The 26,243-nt window shown below is 34.1% G+C and overlaps 1 protein-coding gene across 1 annotated transcript in view; it reads left to right on the plus strand.

The window, feature by feature from the left end:
• Positions 1-24,665, plus strand: part of LOC118199203 (uncharacterized) — a 63,549-nt gene extending 38,884 nt beyond the window's left edge. Inside the window, exons 3-7 of the mRNA XM_085808797.1 lie at positions 3,145-3,356; positions 9,962-10,070; positions 16,786-16,914; positions 17,781-18,106; positions 23,811-24,665. Of these exons, the coding sequence (XP_085664923.1) occupies positions 3,145-3,356; positions 9,962-10,070; positions 16,786-16,914; positions 17,781-18,106; positions 23,811-24,303 (1,269 nt within the window). The 3' untranslated portion in view covers positions 24,304-24,665. The remainder of the gene's footprint in view (positions 1-3,144; positions 3,357-9,961; positions 10,071-16,785; positions 16,915-17,780; positions 18,107-23,810) is intronic.
• The last annotated feature ends 1,578 nt before the right edge of the window (positions 24,666-26,243 follow it).

A 26,243-nucleotide genomic window follows, 5' to 3' on the forward strand; every position in this document is an offset into this window, starting at 1 on the left:
TTTTTTAATGTATGAGTGTATGAGTGTTTTTATGGTGAACTGTGATTAACGAGGAGGAAAGTGTTTACACTTGAGCAACTTATATTTCCGAATATGGGCTCTGTTATATACTTTAAATGCATTTGTTGTACGGTTTGAGGTGCTCCGGTTTGCATTTAACTGTAGTTAGGCTTAAGGAGGAGGATAGTACTTACATTTAAGTAACTTAAAATGAAAGTGAATTTAGCCATTGAATTTACACCGTGCATTTCGACTTTTTTTCTGAAGGGACCTTTTTGAATGGTAGATTATTTAAGAATATTTCTGCCAGCTGGTCGAAGTTCTGTAAAATATGTTAAAATTAAATGTAGACTTGAATTTTTTACACTTGAATTATTATATACTTCTCGTGAGCAATGAACTTTGTATTTTCGTATCTGTATAATTACTTATATTTTATTGATTTGTATGTGTTTTTAAAAGATCATGTGCTAGATTTTGTTGTCAAAACCTTGCCGTTGTGAAATAGTTTTATTTTGTGATATAAGTGGTTAATAATGCATAAATGAGTTCTAAACTTGGTGAAATTACTCAGGTAGTAGTGGATGAATGTAACATTAATAGTAACAAAGATGAAAGTAATACTTCAAAAAGACTTAATAGTGAAAAACAATAACTTGGAAACGAATCACTTGGAAAAAACAGTTGATTCTTTAATGGATTATTGACTGTAGTTAAGGAACTTCATAGTTATGTGCAGAGGCTCTGAAATCTTAAAAAATAAGTGCCAAGAGCAAGCTCTGGTGGGATGAATAGAGATAGATGACTCGGTTGCAGACGACGTGCAATAGCTCTTGCATTTGTCTGAGGTGATTCATGCACAGTGTTTAAGATGGGTTCTTTCAATGCGAGGTGGTCGTGCACTTCTTCCACTCCTAGTGTCAGAGGTGGCTTCAAATGACCCGTTTTCGCACAGAGACCGATGCAACCTCTCGAAATTTGTGTGCTTCGACATGCGCCTGTTCGGAAACCGTTCCTTGTACAAACGTAGCGCTACTCTGCTGTTCCCATTAGCAGCTCCATACATGAGATGCATGTCAGCTTTTTCCCTATGCATAAACTCACCAATCACGCTCGATATCTGAGTTGCGAATGATCCTCTGAGGCATAGGATCGTGGTTTGTCCGGCTCACTATCGCCCTGTACCGCTGCATTGCCAGCCAATCACAGCTGTAGTTCCTATTACTGTTCCCTTTTTTGAACATTTATTGTGAATACTGTATTGCTGCGAAGAAGCACTCTGCGTTGATTTTGTACATAAACACATTTTCCTCTCGTGTCGTTTTTTCTGCTTTCCTGCATTAACCCGTCACTTTAGACTCTACATTCCTATACAAAAAATGCATGTTTTAGTACGCTCCACCACCCTCCAAGTTTGTCCCAAGATCTCTGAAATATCCTGTATATACAGAAGTTATATACAGACTCTCATTCTAGTTTGGAAGCACTAGCAGATGCTGATAATAATAATATTTTGGTCTTTTAAATAAAAGATCTCTTTGTAAAAGTTGAAAAAATTTGCAAAATTAAAATGAACTTGGTGAAAACTCATGTTGGTGTTATAGGCAACTGAGAGGACCGTCATGCTGGCCAGAGAAGCTGCTTTTATTAATGCCGTTCGATATTCAAGCATCAAAAGAATTGTTATTGGTAAAATCAAGGATTTTTATTATGGCTGCTGGAGGGAGCAATGAAACATTTCGGAAAAAAAAAGAAAATTTATATTTTAAATTTTTGAAGTTTCTAAAAATACGAGAATGATATGCGATATTGATTACAATCAAATAATTACTGGGCATGGGCACTTCGCAGCGTACCTGAAAAGATTTAATTCTCAAAATAATCCTTGTAATAAACTTTTATAATATTTGTAATGCTAAAGACAATTAACGACATTTCGCAGAAGACTGTTTATTTTTTGCGTCATGTTAGGGAAAAACATGGCAACATAAAGAATTCTATTGCACAAACACTCTACAAGAAAAATTTTAATTTGCAAAGAAGTTGATGAGTTGTATAAATGGTAAAAGAATAGTACTATAACTTTAATTTGATATTTGTAACTTTATATATTTTAATTTATTTCATTTTTAATGATTGTTTTTGACTGTCTTTTTTTCGTGTATATGTGTGTTGGGAGAGCCGCTACGTTGCAACATAAACAAAATTACAGGGTCCCTTTCAGTTTGTTGAGTCAAATTAAACTAATTTTTAACATTCACATCACAAATAACTGAAGATTTAACTTGAACATCAAGTAATGGGTTAATAATTCTCACCAGTAGGAACCTTTAAAAACTCATACTTACTCATATAAACATTTAAAACTCACTTCTTTAATGGTAGCGGATTCTGGAAAAACTATCGCTAAATTATTTACAAACTGAGTGCAATTGCTAATCTGGTACCTAACCATTTCTTCCTACTGCTTAGATAGTGAACAAAGTAGCATCTTGTAGGTGTCGATGAAACAAAAACACAAAAAGGAGATTACTGAAACTTGAAGTGTTATTTAAACTTAAACCTTGCAATGCGATTTAATCTTTACGTAGAAACTACCTTTAATGGCATAAGAAAAGTCAGCATAATCATCAAAAATATAAAAGTGGCTATTTTTTTCCCAGAGTTATTTCCTTCATCCTTCCCTCTGACGCATTTTTTTAAGAACGATATCTTAATAATGGTACGTATTATATAAAAGTGATCTTCTTAAATCTTCACGCAATCATGTTAACAAACTATTGTAAATAAATATCCTATCAGGTGTTTTAAGAATTCCTGCAAAAAAAAAATTAATTAAGGAATGCAAATAAATGTTGAACATATTGAAATACTGAAATATCAATTTTAAATTCTTCACCATAAATTACATTACAAATTATATATAGCAAACAATGTATTGTTTCAGCTATAGACGTTGTTAGATATAGACGTTTACAGCTATAGACGTTGTTTTTAGATTCATTGTAATATAAAATTATTAAATGAATAAAATTTTCAAATCCACACCTCTACACAATTTTTTTTCAAACTAATTAACCTAAGTCTTGATTATTTCTTTATTTCTCCTTGAGCTTTTTGCTACAATTGATTTGGAATTTTTAGGGAACTCTTAAGACTACGTTCACGAACTATGAAGTCTCTGTGACCATTTTCTCTTGCAAAGACTCTCACAACTGGAGCGGTTTAGCTGTAGCTGTTTACCGATTTATAACACTTTTTGCTCTACCCTTTCTGCTTATGATTATCTGCTATTCATGGGTCATTGCTGAGCTATGGATCAGTACAAGGACAATGGATGAGCTTACTAATTTCAAGTAAGAAACTTTTATTTGTTTTTTTATGTAGCAAAATAATTTAATGAGAGATTTTTGAAAATTTTAATTGTTGGTAATAAATAGTTTTCGTCTAAATAATATAAAAAGATACAATACTTGTAATTCTAAAAGTCAAGTTTTAAATCACTTTTTCAGGTTTCGAAAAAATTCACGAAAGGACACAATAATTAACTTAAAGAATCTACTATTTTAAGGAGCTATGGATTCTTCTAAAATGAAGATTCTAAAAATGAAGAGCTATTCGCACATTTTAGACGACTTTCATTGTATTTATAGAAATATTTTACCTAAAAGTTTTCTATTTTAAAAGTTCTGTTTGATAACCCTAACTCTTTGCTATGTTTCTGCACCGTAATTTTGAAGACATTAAAGCCTTTTGTAGCATCGGAATAGGTATTTTATCCCATTCCTCTTGAACAGTTTTAAAAATCTAAAGAGGGCTGCAGGTCAGCGTCTAGACAATCAGCTTTTTACAAGTCCAAAAGCGCAAACGTCCATGAGTGATACATCAGAAGATTTAGTAGGGATGCGAGTGAAAGATATGGTCTTGATTCTCGTTTCTTGTTCCATTTTTTTTTCAGCAAATTCACAGTGGATTTTGACGTGTGGCTACTTGCTTTATCTAGATGCAGTTCTACTGATTGATGGCACTGTGGGGTAAAGGGAAGGTATTTGATATTTAAAAAATGGTATAAGATATGTTCCTGATAATATGTGGAGTTGATCTTAACATTTTCTCCCCTCTCTTTATTTTTTATTTGCCATTATATGCAAAATAAGGAACAATCATAAATCCATTTGAAAATCTTTCTTTAGATTCTTTAAACCATGTTTAAGACTTTTTTCTTCTCTTTGATGATAATGAATGGATCTCTTTTCAGTCATTTAAATATACCCGGAATTCATGTATTGTGACAAAATTTTACATTTTTGTCCCGATAAATATTTCTCATAATGAATTCTGCAACGCTTTCTGCCTTCGGTGATATTTCGTGGAGAAAGACGATGCACATTAGGTTTTTTTCCCCTTTTTAAGATTCAAATCAGCATTAATAACTTTGTTTACAGTTAACAATTTATTATTTTAATGACTAATTTTGCAACTGTTCTTTTACCTATCGGATTTCCTTTTAAAATTAAAGATCTTACCTTTGCAACATTCGAAACATTCCGGAACAAATTTTCCACTTCAAGCCAAACTCCGACACTTTTCCCCTTTCTTGTTGACAATATTACTTATCCTATCTTTAGATAACTTAACCCATGCTTTCACAGCGTTTTTTAGTAGCTAGATACGAATAATTTTGGAAAGAGCACAAAGATAGCCTACCACCCATTGCTTCTTTAAAAGCGCCATTTTTCATGAAAACAAAGTAGTCAAGTATCAGAGGGTAATTAATATTTTCAGAAATATATCTGCAGTTAAAAAAATTTCCATGCAGAAAATTTTTTGTAGCAAAGTAAAATCGTCTAAAAAATGTGTAAACAGCCTCCGTAAATTATCGAAAATCCGTAAATTATCGTAAATAATCGAAACTTTGCATTAATAGTGCGATTACATACTATAGTGAATTGTCGTTTCCTCATATTTACGGTCAATACAGTAATAATTTTTTATGTGTTATAATTCGAGATTTGTATATGTGGCAACTTTTGATACAAAAAAATAATTCATACAATTTATGATCTGAAACTTTTTTGCACAGACAAGATATACGATCTTAAATTTCTCTGCAGAGCCCGGTGGATATAAATAGGCTATATTAGGGAATTGCTAGGCTGCATCAAACTTGTGGTCCCATGTGGATCAATTGCAAACAATCATTGAAAATTCTTCGAAGCTTCCTTCCAATTCGAGACTCATAATGATAAGAGACTATTGTATTATGAAACTGCGATTAAAAAAATTATCTTTCAATATTTGGATTCTTAGACTATTTAATTCTCAAGGTTCATGAGGGCTATCTATTTAAATTCCATAGCAAATTTGATCGAAAGTACCCTACTGAAAGTAATCCAAAAGTTTCGTATTCTTTTTATTCTACTGCTAAAGATTTCTAGACCTCTTTTATTCTCACATAAGTGTACAACAAATGAATGGGGTACTTTTAAAAACTAAGCGTCGTTTGATCATTAAAAAATAAACAAAAAAAAAGGTTTTAGTTAATAATCAGGACATCTCCGCTACCACCATTCTTGTTAAATAGTTTTACTAGCGACAAATAAGTCTTTCTCCACTTTGTCCCTAAATATTCACCTCAAAGGAGTTCAACGAGTCCAACCACTACGTGCCACATTTTTTTTTTTTTTTTTTTTTTTTTTGAAATTTTGAGAACCAAATCCTTAGATGAAGTAAGGCGTAGAAGCTATTGGACCAAAGGTAATGATCAAAAATCTTTTATTAGAACTGCTAAATATTCTGGGCGCATGTTTTCTAACGAACACTTTCTGATGTTGGCTTTCCAAATTATCACTCTGAATAACATGCTTCAGTTCTGAAAACATTTCGTATTAGACTAATGTTATAGTTGATCATGAATTTATATGAAATCCATCAAAACGATACAATCCTTTTATCTGGAAAACTGGCCAAATGTTTTCATGATATGTGTGTTTGATTTATTTTTGAGGGTATGAATGACGCTTCTGAATACCGTATATACTCGCGTATAAGTCGATACCGCGTATAAGTCGACCCCCCACTTCGACATAAAAAATTCGTAGAAAATAAGAAACCCGCGTATAAGTCGATCCCCCACTTCCAAAATCGATCGAGAAACTTCGAAAAAAATTTTTTAAGTACTACATTTATTCAAAATCATCTGAGAAAAAAAGTAAATATACGATAAAAAATACCTTGGTAAATAAACAAAATCAAAATCCTTCAACGTCTGATTCATGGTCAGATTCGCCAAACATTTCATAGAAGTCTTCTGTCGTCATTGGCTCGTCATCATACATATTTTCAGTCTCGAACTCTGTATTGTTACAATCACTACTACAGCCTTCGTCGTTATTTTCACTTTCAAAAACAGTATCATCTTCCGTGCCGTCTAGTTCGTTGCTAATACAACATTTTTTAAATGATTTTATAATCATTCAGAGGGTATTTCGCAGGCATTCGCATTTTTCAGGGGCAAAAACATAAAAATTTCCAAAAGTGTCCACAATTTTGGCCACCACTAAAGTTCGTCACATAATTTAAGTCATGAAATTACTTCAAGTAAGTGACTTATTTGATAAGTCGTCCAATTCGAGTGCGAGAAGAAAACAACTGCATTATACAAAGAAATTTTTGAACTTCCAATTCTTTTAATTTTTTATGGCCCCGCGTATAAGTCGCCCCCCCCACTTTGCAGTCTTTTTTTTTGCCCAAAATATCTCGAATTATACGCGGGTATATACGGTAGATATTTTTTGCCTCAAAAGTGAATTTAGAAATCGATGTTTCATTGCCAATCACGGTATGGAAAGAACATGCATCTTCTTCTCCCTCTTTCAGAAACGCACTTAGAGTTGCCCTTCTGTTCTTTTCCTTCTTGCTAACTAAAATGTTCGATTCCTAAAGTGGCCATAATTTATAGTAGCTGCTTTTTTAATGATATTTCTTGCCATTCGTTCACTTGGTGGATTTTCTGAAAATATTTTGTGGCAAGAATACGGTTTGAAAAGAAACAATTTTTCTCGAATTTTTGCATTCATCTGTAAACTAGATCGCCTACATCTTTATCTCGAATATATTGTACGACACTCCTTAAACTCACAAGATATCTGCCTTACTCTTTCTTCAGCTCTTTAACCGTTTCATAAATCTGGCATGAATCACAGGAAGTGGCAACATTAAGATAATTTGCATTGAAAATCGAATAAGAGCGGGTTTCAGAATTGCAGGATTATTTATTTTCGCAGGCTATTACTACCAGTTGTCATGTAAGGCAAGAAATACTAAACGAGTAAAAGGTAGAAAGTAGGCGTAGCTGCCAGGTAGACTTGCAGCTGCTGCAATATGAGATTCTAGTCAATAGCATTGTTTCCCCCCCTAGAGATTTCAATTGAAACATATTACTCGTACATTTTACTGACAGTTGTTTATAGAAAAGTATCGATAAAAATAACTCAGCCTAGCACTAGAAACTGCTGATTCTTTTATAAGAGGACGTTAATAAATATTTTGAGAGGACTTATGTTGCTATTAACGTTAATAGCTCCGAAATCAAAAGATTTAATGTAACTGGGTATGACTTCGGATGTTGTATCTTGAAATAGTTGCTGTTATCTTGACTTTTTCCATAATGAGGTACTCCATCTCGCTCAAAAGGTTCTTTGCATTTTCCGTTGTGTAATGTTATGTTTTCTCAACTTGCATCTTATTCAAAGTTTTTTTTCCAACTTTTGTGATCATGGAAACGTAATGAAACAAGTTGAAAAAGCATGCCACGAAATCATTTTCTTTGGTTATGCAGACCTGTTCGTATATTAAGGAATTTGCTGTTATCCATATATGAAAGCAAAAAGGTAAGATCATTATTGGTTGGCTGAGTGTTAATCCCTCACAAGTTTGGCTATTAGGAAAACCTGTAGTACTTCTTTCAGCCAGTTCAGGTAGACAGTGCCTGTGAGTTTCAAAACGCGTTTTACATTAAATGCAAGGTTATTACTTTCGAGTCATAAAGAAAGATATATAGTCAATAAATATATCGCAAAAAGCCATATGAAGGGCCTTACGCCTAGCAGGATCACAAGAAGATTAAAGGCTCTCCTAAGTCAGAGGCAGCTGCCAGTGCAACTCCATAATTTCAAAATAGCCACGATGTTCGAAAGTAATATGGTCTAACTTCACGACAGAACCTGAATATGGCCATAAGCGTCCTACAACCCTCTATCAGCACAGAAAGTTATCTAGTTAGAGGACTACAAAATAAAGGATATCGTTGTCCAGCACGATATTATTCAATGGTTTGCATTTATTCAATGGTTGCATGAGAGTGCCCTCTATTGAAGGCAATTAGCTGCATCTACTCTTAACAGTGTAACAAATGCAGTCCCGTAAGCCATAATGTTTTTGACATCTTGTTTAGCTATTATCCTTTTATAGGAACTTATTTTTATTTCCTGTTAAATACAACATCCCATCATTTAAGTCTTTTTTTTTTTTTTTTTTTTTTTTTTTTTTCACTTTTGTGGCTGAAAGATTATTTGTGGAAAAAATGGAATAATTTTTTTATTTTATAGTTAAAAATACTTTGTTTCTTTACGTACCACCTATTTTTCTCTTGCGTATCACAGGTTGAGAATCGCTGGTATAAACTGATGTAGTCCAAAACTGACCAAGTGTAAAACTGATCAGTGCATCATACAGGAAGGCTTAACCAAAACAACAGATCATATTGCATCCTCGTTTGCGATAAAGAAATATTTTGAGCATTATTCCTGAAAAGTAGCTTTTTATGTTGAAAGAATTGAATAGAACTTCGCACACGAAGGTTTTCTAATGCGTTAAATATATAAAGTATCATTTACATTTTAAGCAGAAAAGTTCTGCATCCTATTTAACTTCCAAAGTCCAAAATAAAACAATTCAAGGGGGTCTACCGAGTTTATTGTTTAAAAAGACGTTCTGTCTCGAGGCGAAAGCTGTCGCATTGATAAATTTACCAAGTATGGACTATCATTTTCCAGCTTTTCAATCCGGTTCTGTCGATCACTTACCGAATGGCAAAAATCCCAGAATGCTGATATTTTTCTGAACTTTCCCGAAGACATCGCTACAAGTAAGAAGATAGTTTTCATATGTTTTGCACTACCAAATAACCCTATCTAATTAAAAGAAACTAGAATAAGTTAAAAAATAAGGCAAATGAAACTGAAGGGGATAATTCTTCTTAAAACACAAAATAGCTCTCAAAGCAAGCAGTATTAAATGCTGTATATTTGTCTCATGCACGCATTGTGATGCATACAGGAATTAGTAAGAGATTACGTGTAATAAATCAAAGTGTAAATAAGTTCTTGCTGCCAAACATGTAATAATTCCTGACTTAAAAAAATGGTAGCAGTTTTAGTGGTAATGGTTTCACATATATTTCTTTTATTTTTTCCACGTCTTGGATATGAAAAGAAATGCAGATTTAAGGTGAAAGAGTGCTTACTGGAAAATTTCTAATACATAATTCTTAAATATTTCAAGATTTTTTAAAAGATATTAAAGTTTTATCTAGTGGACTTGAACCAACATTTGGAACTTAACTTGCCAAGGATTATGTGCCTAAGGATGACCAAATATGTCACTTGCAGCGCCTTTACTGAAACAAAATTGCTGCTCATTGAAAATATGTCATAATTATAGCTCAAGTGCCTTTTAATTTCCTGCAGTTTGCTTAATTTCGTGATAATTGCTAACAGGCACGTATATTTTTGAAGTGAAAATTCTGAAATAAGTTCCTATAGTATTTTAAATTGAGAGATATTTAAAATTTAGCCTGAAAAATATAGTAAATACGAGTATTTTACAAATCAAAATTTGCTATTTGTAGAATGTATTTCATTTAATTTTGTTTCAGTGATAATCCAAATAATATTTGCAGTAATATGTCACGAACCAGTTCCCATGACAGCATCAGCCATGACTCTCACGTTACATGGAATGGTCAGAGAGTTTCATGCCGAGGTAACGTCAAGTCAACCAGACAGCAGGTGAGAAAACAGTTTAAGAGTTAATGGTAACAAATTTCTTTCATATAATCATTCTTTACGATCTATAATTAGATTTGAATTTATTATTTAAGTATCTACTATATTAACGCGGAATTTCGAATTTAATCTTTCAGATTCACAACTCCGGGTTTTGCATTTACTCTCCGAGAAAATGGGCTGGATTCGAATTTAAATTTTTACATTCTAACCACAATAAAAACCCTTTTAACAGAAACATTCAAATCATCTAATATTTTCATGACATAACATATATTAAGGTATTCGAAGTAAAATGTAGTAACAATAAAGTATCGCACATTAACAAAACAGTTCTCAAGCATTTTGCATTTAATTAATTTGTGATATAAAAACCAATCATGTCTAGAGTTCTGACAAATTTATAATATGATTAATAGGTTATTAAATGCAATTCTTATAGGTGAAGAGTCAATCAAATTCATCTTTGGTTGCTACCTGAAAACTGAAAATTATCAAAATTTTTCTGAATGATTCTTTTAACGGAAACGGAATTTCCTAAAGTTCCACGTGCTTTTCGTAAAATAAGTATTTTTCCAGCTTTTCTTACATAAATTAATGTTTTCAGCAGACATATAGCAAAAGGTTTTATGTAACGTAAATAGTATATTATTAAAAAAAATATCGGAGACTATGGCAGTAAAAAACTTAGCAATAATACACAATAAAACAAAGCATTCGGTAAAGAAAAATAGACGACAGCAACATTTCTATGTAGCTGTCTATCCATTCTTGTTTTATTTCTCCTAGTGGAATTGAACAGAAGCGGTAGAAATCAGATTTAGAGAAGTTTAAAGATATCATAAAATTTCCCCTGATGTACTGAGGAAATTTCTACAGCAAGCCATTGATTCTGAAAATCAAAAAATACCCTCCGCAAATAATTCACATAGAAATTCACATAGATTGTTCAAATATATTCAGATAATAATGACAATTCTCTCCAATTTATTACTAAATAAATTATAGAGACATTAGGATTTTTTGGAAGCAGGAGTGATGAAAAATGAGCTACGCCTTCGCCGGGAATCGAACCACGGACTTCTGGAATACTCGCCCAGTGCGCCCAGCCTGCTACGAAGGCATGCTAGCAAGGCGGGAGAAATACTTCATATACTCCTCCTCTTAAAGGGCGACTGGTGTTTAGTGGACCCGATCGCCAAATCCTGGGGATGGACAATCATCATCCAACAACCTTTTAAATCGAGCGCCACTGTAGAAACATTAGGGTTATTTCAAAGCAGAAGAGACGAAAAGTGAGCAACGCTTTCGCCGGGAATCGAGATAAGGACCTCCGGAATACGCGCCCAGGGTGTTGACCATTACACTACAAGGGCATGCTAGGAAGGCGGGAGAAATATCTTATAGAGTCATTAGGTTTTCTTGAAGCAGGAGTCATTAGGTTTTCTTGAAGCAGGAGTCATTAGGTTTTCTTGAAGCAGGAGACGTCCCCTCTCCGGGAGTGGAACCTTGACCTCTCGAATACGCGGCCAGTATGCTTTAGGAGAAACAATCGCCAGATCCTGATGGCGACAAGTTATCGACAAGCACCTTTTAGTTCGGGCGCCGCTGTAGAGTCATTAGATTCCTTTTTTAAAACAGGAGATATGAAAAATGAGCAATACCCTAGCCAGGACTTGAGCCTGGACCTCTCGAATATGCACCGAGTGTGCTACCATTACACCACGAAGGCATGCTGGAAAGAGGGAGAAATACATTATAAGTCTTTTCTTAATCAATCTCATATTTATTTCTTCGGCTTACTTTTTGTGCTGTTTTTCGGGATAAAATTGTGCTGTCTTATATACCATTTTAAGCATTTGAAAAGAGCCCGTAGTGTAATAAACAGATGAGTGTCTAAGATAAGTAATGAGACCATGCAAAAGTTTAAATTCTCAGTTCATCTGTTGAAGAGAATGAGTTAGCTGCTCATTGAAATGTTGTGCATTTCATTAAATTTTGTGGCTCATGTCATTAAATTTTCTAAATTACATAGAAATCTGCCTCTAACAAAAAATCGAATTACTCACGGGTAGATTACTGAATTAAAATATTTTATTTATTTTTTATTTATTTATTTCTTTTTTCAGATTCATTGTCTTCAGAAAATTATCCAAAATACTTTGAACACGTTATTTTTATGCATGATTTGCTAAGCTAAATGGAGTTTTTACTTTAAAAAAATTAAAATAAAAAAAACTTTTTCCCCACTTCATCCCCAGCAAAAAGAGTTGCATTCACAGTATTTGACAGAATTACGCAAAAGTAGAATTTTATTTTGTTTAGTATAACTTTAGTTATATATATGTTTTACCAATAACATTTGCGGTATTAGACAGCGGAGAAAGACTGCTAACCTTAAGCCAAGAGTATGGATTTGCTTTACGTGTAATTAATTGTTTTATTGTATTGTCTTCCCCTTTCTTGCGAGTGTAATGATGTATTCTACGGTCGTGTTTCTTGGGCAACATTGTCGGCTATAAAATGTCTAAATGATCGATTTCCTGGGCTGTGTTTTTCGACGAATTCCTTAGTCAGCACGTGTGCGGCCACTTAGAAATATAGTATTAGAAGTATGAAATATAGTATTAGAAGTATGAAATATAGTATTAGAAGTATGAAATATAGTATTAGAAGTATGAAATATAGTATTAGAAGTATGAAATATAGTATTAGAAGTATGAAATATAGTATTAGAAGTATGAAATATAGTATTAGAAGTATGAAATATAGTATTAGAAGTATGAAGTATCGTTCGCAAGTAAAGATATATTATTGTTGTTTGTATATAAATGACTTGAAAGTTTCCTCATGTTTTTCATTTCTTCTTCTCGTGTTCACATACATGTTGACGATATATTAATGTGTGTCGTCAGTATGTATGGGAACGTAAAAATTCAGTTGTTCGTTTGTTCATTTTCCACTGTTGTTATAGTATTTTAAGTCTCAGAGTTGTAAAGTTTGTTTGGTTCTTACAATTTATTTAGCTGTCCTATTTTGATTCTGTTTATTCCATCTAAAAGTATATCTCCATACTTGTAACTGCAGCAAGTTTTCTTTCTAACCGAAAAAAAAGTACTTTTTATTAATTTTTTAAATTTTTTTTTCAACTTTCCACGGCATTTTATGTGAAGTAGTTTCAAATGTTCTCCTCCATTTAACATCACTGCTAAAGATGTTTTCCCATTAAACAGGTATTTCTTTCTTCTTCTGTCACCCATCCAGTGGCCTAGTGGATAAGACTGCTAAACGTTAGTAACTGAACCTGGGCCTGAATCCTGCTAATCAAGCTGTCTGCATGGGCATTTTCGTGGATTTAGGATGTATAATATGAATAACGACTAGGTTTCCTCAATACAGGCTTCTCTTCTCATAGGCAGATAATCTCTATGTACTAGCGTACGTGCCGCAATAAAATTATCGAATGCTCTTTCATTCCCAGGTTCACTCTTCATTAAATGTTTTCTCCTTGCAGTCCTAGGTCTTCTCATCTAGTAGGTACTATTTTATTTTCACGTTCTTCTCTTGACTACACGTTGTTTTACTTTTATTTTCATTTTTGGTCTCTCACTTGAGAAGCGTTTTGCTCTTATTCTGCTTTCAGTTTACCCGGTTTCAGTTTCTTTTTCCTGTATGCAGGATGATTTAAAATTCTTGAGCCAAACATTATGGAGTGATAAAAACCTTGAGCACTTGGGCGAAACGCAAGTTATGTAACGGAAGGAGTTAGCAGTAACAAGCGGAGGAATGGGAAAACTGAATAAATTAGAGAACGAAGTTTGCTGAGCAACTTCCGGAAATTACTTAAAAGAGCTACCCCCAAAACAATGCAGGCTTTACATCTGAGATATAGTGATCAGCATACATTTATGAAAAAAACAAGTATTTTTCTAGAAGCAGGAGCAGCAATAATATTCTCATTGTAATCGATGGAACAGCCATAGAGAAGGCTTTTCATGTAGCTCCATAGAAAAACTCCAAATTTTGGAGATCCGGTGACCGTACCGGCCGACTGATGGAGGCCACTTGAACTGATCCATCATTATGGAAATGTCGCATCTAAGGTATTCCTCATATCAACGCTGAACTGGGTGCTCCATCGTACTGGAATCACATACGTATTTTAATTTTGCTAGAAATAGGCTCAGTAATTCTTGTAGAACGTCTTGTAAAAAACGCTAAGTACATTGTTCTGTCCACTCGGACTAACAGGAAATCTGGGCCAGTCAAATGGTCGGGGATGATTCCAGCCCAAACATCTATTGGGAAACTCCTTTGGAGCGAATGTAGACATGGAGTATGCGGATTACTTGTTGCCTGCAAAGGTGACAGGTGACAGAGGATGGATGTGCCTCGTAGCTAACACTGGCAAGCAGTTATTTTCCAGCGCCCGCTACTATTGTATCTCCCTCGAGACCATGACACGTCTCAATGGGAGATGATTGTAAATATTTTCACATTTCCAAACTAGGGCTGTTAATTTAATTATATTTGTTGATTCGGAGAACATCCTGATGATGCTAACGTGATATTTGAATTATGTATAAATATATATATATATATATATACTCAACACTCATGAATACATAAAGTAAATATAAAATACATAAATCACATTTAGGGCCATAAAACGCGTATAAAGGAATGCAATTATTTAATCACTTATATAAAGTACATAAAACACTTATAAGCACATAAATCATATTAGGTGTTTATAAGTGGGTCCAATGTCTACTTGTGGACCTATAAAATACATATGAGCAGCGCAATTCAAAACACGGGGCATAATATTTACGTCATAATGCTGGCGGTATTTCATACAGGTACGTAAACATAAAAACAGAATATCCGATCTTCACCCCAGTCAGAAGAGGTCTCATCAGAGAGAATGTATCATATCATACATTACAATAATTAATACAGTGTAAGCCACATACCACAATACCATAATCTGATACAATAATCATAGACTTGAGAACATTTTACATATTATCACAAATAAAATCAATTTAAAGATATAGTAGCGCATTTTTTTAGAAAATATACGTTCCATAAATGGAAAAATAAAATATCTTCCTCGAACCGTTTGTACTAATTTAAACAACATATTTTCTGATAATACTTGTGAAATTAATTTTGATCTTTGAACATTCATACTTGGGGATTCTAGAACCAAATGCAGTGCATCATGTATGTCGACAAATACAGGATCAACTTGTTCTTTCAAATTTGTTCATACAGGTAAGGTGCAGTGAACTATCACATAGGAACACATTCATAGCTACATAAAACATGGCAAACTTAGGGAAATTTTGACTTAAACTAAATTATGATGCAGGTAAATGTTAAAAATGCTGTTTGACGCAGATATTAGTAATTTGAGAGACAGCACAATATGGAGGCAAAATGAATGCGAAAAGGTGAAATCATATTAGGTATTAGAATAGGAAATGCATAAAGCATGCAGTTAAAAAAATGCTGTGGCGCGAACTGGTACTTTACACGCAACGCACAAAAATACGCATGCCACTTAACGAGACAGAGCACTATAGGAGAGGATAAAAGTAAGTGGCGTATATAATACACATAGAATAAAAGAAATGGGCACGTATATACACATAAGCTAGGAAAAGACAAAATTGATCTTTTGCTGCAGGTAGTCGAATTATAGTCAGGATGAATATTAATTGTAGGGTAAGGTTGCTGTCAATGGGCCGGTTCTTTCGTTGAGCTACCTCCATTATTTTGAAGCTATTGGAAGCTATTTTGAAGCTATATGCGCTGCCTGTTAACTGTTTAGTGTACTACACGATGCTCGAAAACCACCATCTTGACTGTGAGCTGATTTTATTACTTTTCTTTTAATTTATCAATCTAAACAAAATATGGATATCAATGAGACATGAATAGTATTTTAGTTGTTACTGGTAGTATTTAAAACTGTGTTGAATCATCGTTATTTGTCTATATTAACAATGGTTGTTGTTATAACCGAAGTCACGGACGTATTACATACCGACTGTTAGTTGCCTGCAAAGAGCCAGCCTGAATTGTTACGAATGGGCTTGTGGCCCAACCAAGGAAACCATACTGAGGTTAATATTTTGCAACTTTTTAAAATTGAAGAATAAAATGTAACTCTATCTAATTTCCTAAACCACTATCAGCAGCAGCTATCAGGTCTAATTTAATCTGCACTTAGATATTGATCTCATTTTCTTTGTTATAAAAATAATTATTAGCTATTAATCTAAATTTAATCTAAATCGGAGTACCCCTAATTCGTATGTCAAATGAATATTTTACTGAAACTATCGTAATGATTTTCATTATTTCTTGCGTAATTTATGCCTATTTGTAGTTTTAAATTTGTATCTGGATCATAAATAGATTAAGGAAGCAACATGATGTAGGAATTAAGTCAGAAAATTAACAAATTCAGTGCTAGGGAAACACATTCCTTACTGTTGTGCTCAGCAAGAACTTCTAATAATACGCGCTTGATAGAGATTTTAAACAGTGCAGCCAACAGAAGCCAGGCTTACGGTGTACGATACATACTTTGCAATATGATAGTAGCTTTATGCTTTTCTATCGCACATATCTGATTCTGATGTTAGTCATATAAAATTTTGTTTCTCCTTACACTTTTTTATTTTGTTTTGTTTTTATTTTTTAGATTCTATTAGGAATTAAGTATCATAAAGGGGAGAAAGATAATGTTAGTCGTGCACTTGATTCAGCGCGAAATGGTGACATGGACGTGAATGAAGCTGCCATAACATTCCAAGGGCAACGTTGCAAAGACGTTTGAAGAGAAGAAAATGTTTTGCAGTACACCATAAAAAATTATAATTAGCACGGCTGATCTACCGGATGAAGTGGAACAAGAACTAGTGTCGGATGTCCTTAAACTAGATGAATTTTTGTTTGGGATAACACCTTGTGAGTTGAGCACCCTTGCTTTTAAAATCGCACAAAAGAATAAAATTCCTCACCGTTTCAACAAAAAAATAGCTGGTAAGAAGTGGTATTATTCTTTTATGAGAAGACATTCTGAGCTCAATTTGTGTCAACCAGAGACCACATCCTTTTTTCGGGCTAAAGGATTCAGTAAAGAGGATTTCAACCATTTTTCTGACTTATTAGAGAGGGCAGCTGTTGACGAGACTAAAGTCGATGTTTTCAATGCGGACGAGACAAGCTTGTCAAGAGTCCAAAAGAAACCTCGGAACTTTCTTGTTTTGAATGGTAAGATGGCTGTAGGATTCATTGCCAGCACAGAAAGAGGCTTTACTACAGTTGGCTGCGCATCTGCCGATTGACAATATGCCCCACCACATCTGCTATAAAAATGGAAACACTTTCCAGAAGGATTACAAGAGGGAGTTACACCAGGAACAATTTTTGCATACAATCCCGAAAGTGAATTCATAAATAAAGATATATTTGCACCGTGGTTAAAACATTTCGTCGAAACAGTTCACTCTTCGAAGGAAAAAATTTTTTACTCCTTCTAGATGGACAGCATGCTCACACCAGAAATCTCGAAGAATTATAACTTACTCGAGAAAATGGTGCTCTCACTCCTGGGTCACGCAACCCATAAGCTGCAGCCCTTTGACGTTTCGTTCTTCAAGCCACTGAGCAGTTTTTACCTTAATGAAATGGTAGAGAGAAGGTAAACCGAAAGTTATCACCCAGTTCTATGTAGCAAGATTGTTTGGTAAAGCATATGGACAAGCAGCAACAGTAGAGACGGCAATGAATGGCTTTGCTAAAACAGTAGTTCGGCCAGTGAACAGAGGTGTAGTTCAAGACTCTCATTTTGTAGCAGGAGTGCAGTTTGAAGCAGATGACGTTTCTGCTTTAGAAGTTCCTGACACAAGCCTAACTGCTTCTACTAATGGACTGTCACATAACACTAGGGAGAAACAGACTAGCTCCAGGGAGAAAATCTGTTGCAACCACCAGTGGAATACAATCAGAACCGCTTCCAGGTGATGCATCAACATTGGTGTCAAAAGTTAGTTTCTTAGGATGAATTTTCTCAGATTCCTTCTAAATTCTCAGTTGGAAAAGGCTCAAACAAAGCCCAAAAACAATACTGATAACAAGTAGCCCATCCAAGTAGATCCTGGAAGAGGCTAAGAAAAAACGCCAAACAAAGGCACCGCTGTGAAAAGACGACTTCAAGCTTTTGGACCTGAGAAGACAATAAGGGCTAAACTTTCATTGCCTTCAGTGAATACGCCCATTAACTCCAACGATTCATGGTTCTGTACTGTCTGTTGTAATTACTGCAAGGGAGACATAATTCAGCCTCTGTCGTGTAAAATGTGGGTTCATGAGAAGTGTGCTGGTGGTAGAAAGGGGATCAAAATTTTTGTATTATTGAGAAAAATGCAACTAAACTCATCAAGAACGAATAACTGATGCAGTAATTTGAATAAGATAAATAGCCTAATATTAGTAGTAGGCCTAGTAATTATTTTGCGCTATTTGGAAGTTTTCAAGATAAGATTATTGTTCTTTTTATACTAACCTAACTATAAATTGCCCTCAAATACTCATTTTCATATAATTTTTCTAATTAACGAAATTCAATATTATTTCGTAGATTCTCACATTAGGCCTATTTTATGGTTATAGAGAATAAACTAAAATCCTACTCCTGATTCCTCGTGAATAATGAGAAGCTAGCAATAGTATGTTTCAATGTATTTTCATTGGTTTGTGTTGGTTTCTAACCAGCATTTCATATTTACGAATCCTGCTCAAAATAGTCTTAAATATTTTGTTGACTTGTATTAAGTTGAATGTAAGTATTAAAATGAAATAGTTACCGGCTCATTTATAGAAACTTCCAGACCCAATGAAGGTGACTGGTTTCCTTCACTAGGCCAGTGGCACTTATACTTATTTTGCTAGTATTTACTGAATATGTGATAATTGCAACATCTCTTTCTAGATATGTGCGGTATGAAAGGTAATATTTACACTAACAATGTACAAAACTGCAAAATTGCCAAATTTGACGATTTTGAGGATGATTTCGTTTAAATGGCCCATCGATATCAACCTTACCCTACATTAGAAATTAGTACTGTAGTTGCCACACAGATACTACAGCGTATTGCCCTAAGGTCGTCATAACATTGATTACGTTGTATAACCGTCACCGTAGCACCGGAGTTCAGAGGATATAACGCTTATATGCTTTGAGAAAAGTTGTGGGCAGTCGAATGTGCATTGAGACACTGGGCGGGCAGGCAGTGATATAGTAATCTGGATGGCCCTGTTGCCCGCAGAGACATGTATCTGTACTGCGATAGCAAACCTGGGGTAATAAAAAGGAAAACGAACCATGGCCGTTGAAGTAGAGAGCAAGTTGCGGAGCTGAGAAGAATCGGGACATGGTGACTGGAATGCAGTCTTTTGCACTCACTAGTGTCCCATTTATTCTGGCATTTATGAACAACTGTCATTGCAATTTGTATCTTCAGATAAGAATGCTGGATTGGAATGCATTGCAGTTATTAGCTGCCAGTGCATCAGCTAACTCATAGCCATGAAGTCCTGTGGATGTACCGTCAAGTGTGATCCATCGGAGATTGATACAAAGAGCTGGGTTGCATCTTAGTTATATCCGGATGTTTGTAGTAAGTGGTAGCGTACGATGAGGATTACAGGTAGCGTGCAGCATAGATAGGCTGTCTGTATCAATGGAGGTTCCTTAATGATGCATCTCTATAGCATAGGCAATTGCTTACTTTACTGCCATCGCTTCTGCCGGAAAGCCACTATTATGATACTATCTCGAATAAGTAGCTTTTTCAAAAATGAAATTTGTTCACATCGTCCATATGAACTAAGACGCATCCTACTCCGATAGCACTTCTGGAGCCGTCTGTACAGATAGCGGGGCAAAGTGCGGTAATGTTTGCTTCCTTTGCATATACTCTTAAACCTACGTCTTTGTCTGCGGAATGAACATGAGGGAAACGATCACAGGTTTTTTTTTTTTTTTTTTCTTATCTGGGCTATAGGTATGACTATTATATTATTCATTTTGAGAGAAAAGAAGAAGCTTCGCTGTTATTGCCTCGTTTTCTAGTCGTATATTTATAGGAAATAACCCCGCTAAGACAATAATGGTATCCATAGCTGTAAGAAGTGGTTGCTTACACATTATAACTATGGCAATTAAAAAAAAATTCCTCTGGTATAGAGGTGCATGCGTTAGTGAATAAAACATCTGCAGTAAACTCCCGCTGTGTTGAAATATTCTAAAGAAGCTAGTATGTAAAACTGACACAAGGCTGATACTCTGAAGACCTTGCACCTTTTCTGCGTGGTAGGGGTGTAAATTGTAGCAAGTTTTCTCTGCAACATATGTCGTCGATGCATTGTTTGGATGCCCTGTATCTCTCAAGCTGCTTGTAAAAGAGCCTATTCCGCACAGATACCGCTGAAATCGCTGCATGGTTTTAGGGTATGGCACACATATTCTCTGGATTCTTCAGCTGCATTAAAATCTGACTATTATTATGCTTAAGCTGCTGCTGTGTGTTCTCAGAAGGAGGGAATCTACTAACTATGCACCATGGCCAAGAGCCGGGAGGACTAGATAGGCGGCATTACTAAAATATATGTTACTGAATTACGTAGTTACACAAGGCCCTTGAAACAAATACATTGGGGTCCTGTGTTCTGTGCTTGAGTTACATTGCACTGTCTACTGAGAAATGCTATTTTAGTTGTATTCTGTTACCCTATAAAAGTTGGACAAAAACGTGTTGAATCCCCCTGCATGCAGAATTGCTTCACTGCTAATTTTCTTTGAAAGGTAAACTGTACTCCATGCCTCGTCGATACAATGTTAAAATTATCAAAGTACCATGATCTTTCTCAGCAAAATTTTTGTTCTTGAATTTAACTTTCAATTTGAATATATGTGCAAGTAATTTTATTTTAGACCAATATCTAACAATCTTATAATGCTGTCTCCTTGCACTAATGAACTTTTAAATTTGCAAGATATCATTGATTTCAAAATCGAGATGTAAAATCCGGGTAGGAAAAATTCTTTTTTTTTTTTTAACAAAAGGCAAATTTTTAAAATGCGATGTTTAGTTTGTAGAGACATTAGGTATTTTTTGGAAGCAGGCAAGATGAAAAATTAGCAATCGCCTTCGCCGGGAATCGAACCACGGACCTCTAGAATACCGGCACAGCGTGCAGACCACCACACCACGAAGGCATGCTAGTAAGGCGAGAGAATTACCTTACATATTTTCCCATTTAAAAGGCGACTGGGGTTTATAGAGGGACCCAGTCGCCAAATCCTGGGTGCGGAGAATCATCATCCAACACCCTTTTTGTTCGGGCACCAGTGTAAAGACATTAGGTTTTTTTTGGAAGCAGGAGAAATGAAAAATTAACAACCGCCTTCGCCGGGAATCGAACCACGGACCTCTGGAATACCGGCCCAGTGTGCAGACCACCACACCACGAAGGCACGCCAAGAAGGTGGGAGAAATACCTTATAAGTTAAAAATGTATATATTTCGTTTTTAAATATTTTATAGCAACTGAAGCCTTAAACAGCTAGAACATCTCATCAATATAAATTTAATTAAAGCGTGATGTTTATGATCTGTATTTATTTTAGTGAATTTCTGTTTATTATAACTGATTTTCAAAAGTTTTAAAATTATAACCACTTAAGTGCTTGTAATACAGTCGCTTTTAAATTAACAGTTCCGTCTTTTGCAGACTTTTATGCTACTGTAGCCGTCTGACCTAGCCTTCTCATTTATGAGTCGAAACTTTAGTTTGATATTAGTTTCAGACTTGGCGCTTCCAACATATATCAATAGAAGGTGCAACTATTGCATTAGCAGTACAATAATATAGAAAAGCTGCTTCAATGGTAACAAAGGACGTGATATTTTCTACTGTTCTCCATGCCTCGTCGAAAGAATATGACCTAGCCTTCTCATTTATGAGCCGAAACTTTAGTTTAATATTAGTTTCAGACTTGGCACTTCCAACATATTTCAATAGGCGGTGCAACTAATGCATTAACAATAAAACAATACAGAAAGGCCGCTTCAGTGGTAACAAAGGACGTGATATTTTCTACTGTACTCCATGCCTCATCGAAACAATACGTCATATCATTGTCGCTACTAAGCTCTTTTCGCTCATACTCCCTTCAACGCACCGGTATGACACTCTCTGGAATGTCCCGGGTCGCACTGAGGGAGGATATTCTCGGAAAATATAGGCCATATGTAATTCTGGACTATGAGCATGTCTTTAGTCTAATCGCTATGGCATGCCGAAAGGTCGGAAAGAATTTTATTCTCAGTTGCCAAGGTAATTTATGGAGAAAAAATTCAAATTCATCGTTATTATTCAAGAATCCAACATTTATTGAATTTTGTACGGAAACTAATTGCAATTTAATTTTTAAGTCGTTTAATTTGTTAAATAATGCAACTATATGTTATTGCTGTGTGTATCAAAGCAATCAATCCATTTATTTAGGCAATCTGTAGAGCAATGGTTCTCATCCTTTTTTGCCCCATACATCCCTTTCGGCATTGCTAAAAGATAATTCCTTCCTATCCCTTTCCAAAACTAATAAATCGCATGTACATTTATTTAGATTTAGATAATTTTTTAACGGAACATGCTTTAGAACCCCTGCTCTAGAGCATTCTCACCATACACGAACTTACTCCAAAGCACGTGCACGGAATAATTTTGATACTTATTATACTACTGTGATAAAGTAGTATAAATTACGAATTTAAAATATTCGTAACTTAACAGTTATAGCTTTGTTTGAACCGAACAAACGGATCGAAACTTTGTTTGCATATTCTGACTCAAAACTTATTAACGTAATTTTCCGATGTTAGCGACAAAAATATCAATGTATCACAAAAATAATTAGTTTTCTTTAAAAGATGAACACAGAATTACTGCTACTAATATTCCTCAGCTGAGATGTTTTATGTCATTAAAATGATATGTTTTTGTTAGAGAACTTTATGCAGTTTACTCTGATGAAGAATTTCTTATAATATATGATTGAAGATTGTAATTTTGTAATATCCGAAGGCCATCGGCGACCATGACATTCGCGTTTTCACCGGAAACCACACACTCTTTGGACGGGCTAGGTTATTTATATCACACAGGGGAGTTCGACACAAATATTTCATACTTGTCGGGAGCCAGAAATATGGCTATAACAATCGCCATTAAGAATAAAATCTATCACAGTATCAAAGGCCATTAACTATGTGTAAATATCCAAAAGTGAGGAAAATATTTAGAAGTCGATTAAAAAGTCGATTGTATGTCCTTAAACTTTAAGCTCATAATGTGGCTAAGACGCTAATAATAAACATTATTGCGATGTTTCAATAGGAAATATACGATTCATTCTTCTTAATGAATTGCTTTTCAGTCTGTGCATTAAATATATAACATTTTTCAGAAACTCCGCTTTTCAACACTAACAGGCGAATCAGTTTACTAATTAGTGAAATTAAATTTATTAGGATCACTTCACTTAATTCCTTGTGTTCCGTGTTAGGGCATCTGTATTAGGGCATTTGCTTTAATATTTTACAGTTATTTATAATTTGTGTTTATGTTAATTTTTTAATTTATTACATGCATTAGTTTACAGTATTCGTTCTTTAATTTTCTATTTCTCTTGAATTTTCTAACTCATTTTGTTACGATTATTTTCCTTTTAAGAGTAGCTAAACCTCAATTTTTGCTAATTTCGATTCCTTTTTTTTTTCAGGTGATTAAAATGCTAATCCTTGTAGTTATTCTATTTCTGGTGTGTTGGGGTCCACGACTTATAATGGAAATCATTCTTAAATGCTGCCTGGATGTTTTCAATCATGGAATTTATACCACCCGTTTTATTTTTTATTTGCTACCCTTCGTTCACAGCTGTCTAAATCCTATGGTTTATTGCTTCATGTCTAGCAAATTTCGTCATCGCCTGTTGCATTGCTGCTGCAGAAATAAACAGCCGGAACATCATCCCATGCGACTGAAGAGCTCTATGTTAAGGAACAGCAATTCACGAGTTGGATCGTCTCACACATTTTCATCTTATACTACCAGTCCATGCGCTGAAATTAATCAACTCGCATTGTAATGCTAAAATAATTTTTATTTCAGCTTTTGGGTGAAACGCATTAACGTTTACTCAAATTCGCATGACAACTAACCAGGTGTCATTAACTTTCATCTTTCTGAATATTTTGTTTTAATTCACTTTTGCACATCGGATGTTAAATAACAGCATTATTATACAGATTTTCATATAAACACTGATTGTCACGACCTCTTGTCGAAAGATGGGGTAATGTTAGTCTTAGATGTTTGCATAATTAAATAATCTTAGGACCAGAGATTAGAGCGTGAACTATCTTGAAAAGTGAACAATCGAAAATTAAATCGTATGAAGAGCACTTTTATCCTCATTTAAGTTTACACAAGAAAAGTACACATAACAATGCACGTTTCAAATTAAAATATATTTTAATGAAAATAAACAAAATGAAAAAGAAATTAAGAGTTCACCTTAATTCATTTGCTATCTTCCTGCTGTTGACTAAGTATGAACCATTCCTATTATGAAAAATTGAGTACGCTATGTGAGTAAAATTTATTTAACACAAAAAAAATTTTTTTGCTTTCATAAATTTCAAACATATTTTTTCTAAGAAACATCAATATAATCATCCCTACTTACAATTTTAAATATCCTTTTTTCATTCTACATTTCATAATATGTTTAAAACGCAAACCTAACTTGCTTATTCCTACACAGTAAAACTGACAGTTTTATACAAATCATTTTTAGCATGGAAGCAAATAAAAAACTTATATTAAATTTAATCTTAACTTTTAACGAAGCCCAATTTCTTAAACATATAATCAAAGGCGCTTCATATTGCAAAAAAATGGATTTCCTTTGATGCAGATTAAAATCAAAATTATTGATAACAAAAAAGTAGCAGTTTTTTTTTTCCTTTTAGTCCATTTTTCCTACTGATGTAAAAATGTTATATGTAATATTTTCTACAAATTTAAGAGTATTATATTTTGGACTTCACTACTTCACGGATCCTCATTAGCCTTACAAATAACGAGAATAATTAGGCATTCAGTTTTAGTTAATAAACCATCACCTAGAAAAATCCACATTATCAGCCAGAGAGCAATGCCTGAACAATGCGTGTAAGATAATTTCTCAACTCTTGCAAAATAATGTCAAAACCTCTACTATTTATGCTATGGAAAAAAGAGACATAAACTTCACTTTATGCATAGAAGTTGGATTATGAAACTGAAAATGGGGAGTAAATTCTACGTTATGCATCGCCTAGATCATAGTCAGAATACCTGCACTGTTAATACATTTCTATATCTTTGAGCTCCATAACAATAACCTTTGAAAGAATTTCTTTTTAGAATGGATCTATGTTAATTTAACTATGAAATTAAACTCATTTGCTTGAATATGTTTTAAAATTAAACTCCTATGTTTAAGAATTAAGGGTTCTTAATATTTTAAATGTATAACAATTATGCAGTTTTAAAATTATAATTGCCACAGTAGCAGAAGCAGTTTACTTTCATTTTAACTTTTAAATGTCTCATTTTCATATAAAGAGTTTAAAAATTGAATTTTATGTATTATGCGCTCTAATGTTTTCAAAATACTGATACTGCATCATTTACTCTACAGATGATACTGCATCTTTATTGTAATAAATCAAATCTTAAAATACCTATGATTTTGTTTATATTATGTTAATTGTTAAAAGACATTTCTACGGCACTCACACGTTTGAAAGAGATTATTATATTATATGTTCAGGACCGTCTAAAATTTTCACCCATGTGTGCAAAAATGCATGATTTCTCCAGTTAACCATTGTTGAGCATTATTTTGAGAGCATTATAAATTTTATAAAATAAAAGCTGCGAATATTTTTAACGTTCAGTAATCTATGATTTGCATAAAATGCCAGTTTTTCTTACTTTAAAAAAAAAAAAAAAAAAAAAAAAAAAAAAGATTGTTAGATA

Source organism: Stegodyphus dumicola, chromosome X2 (genome assembly GCF_044657685.1).
Source record: "Stegodyphus dumicola isolate Sdum_Otavi_A_Nest chromosome X2, ASM4465768v1".
NCBI lineage: Eukaryota > Metazoa > Arthropoda > Arachnida > Araneae > Eresidae > Stegodyphus > Stegodyphus dumicola.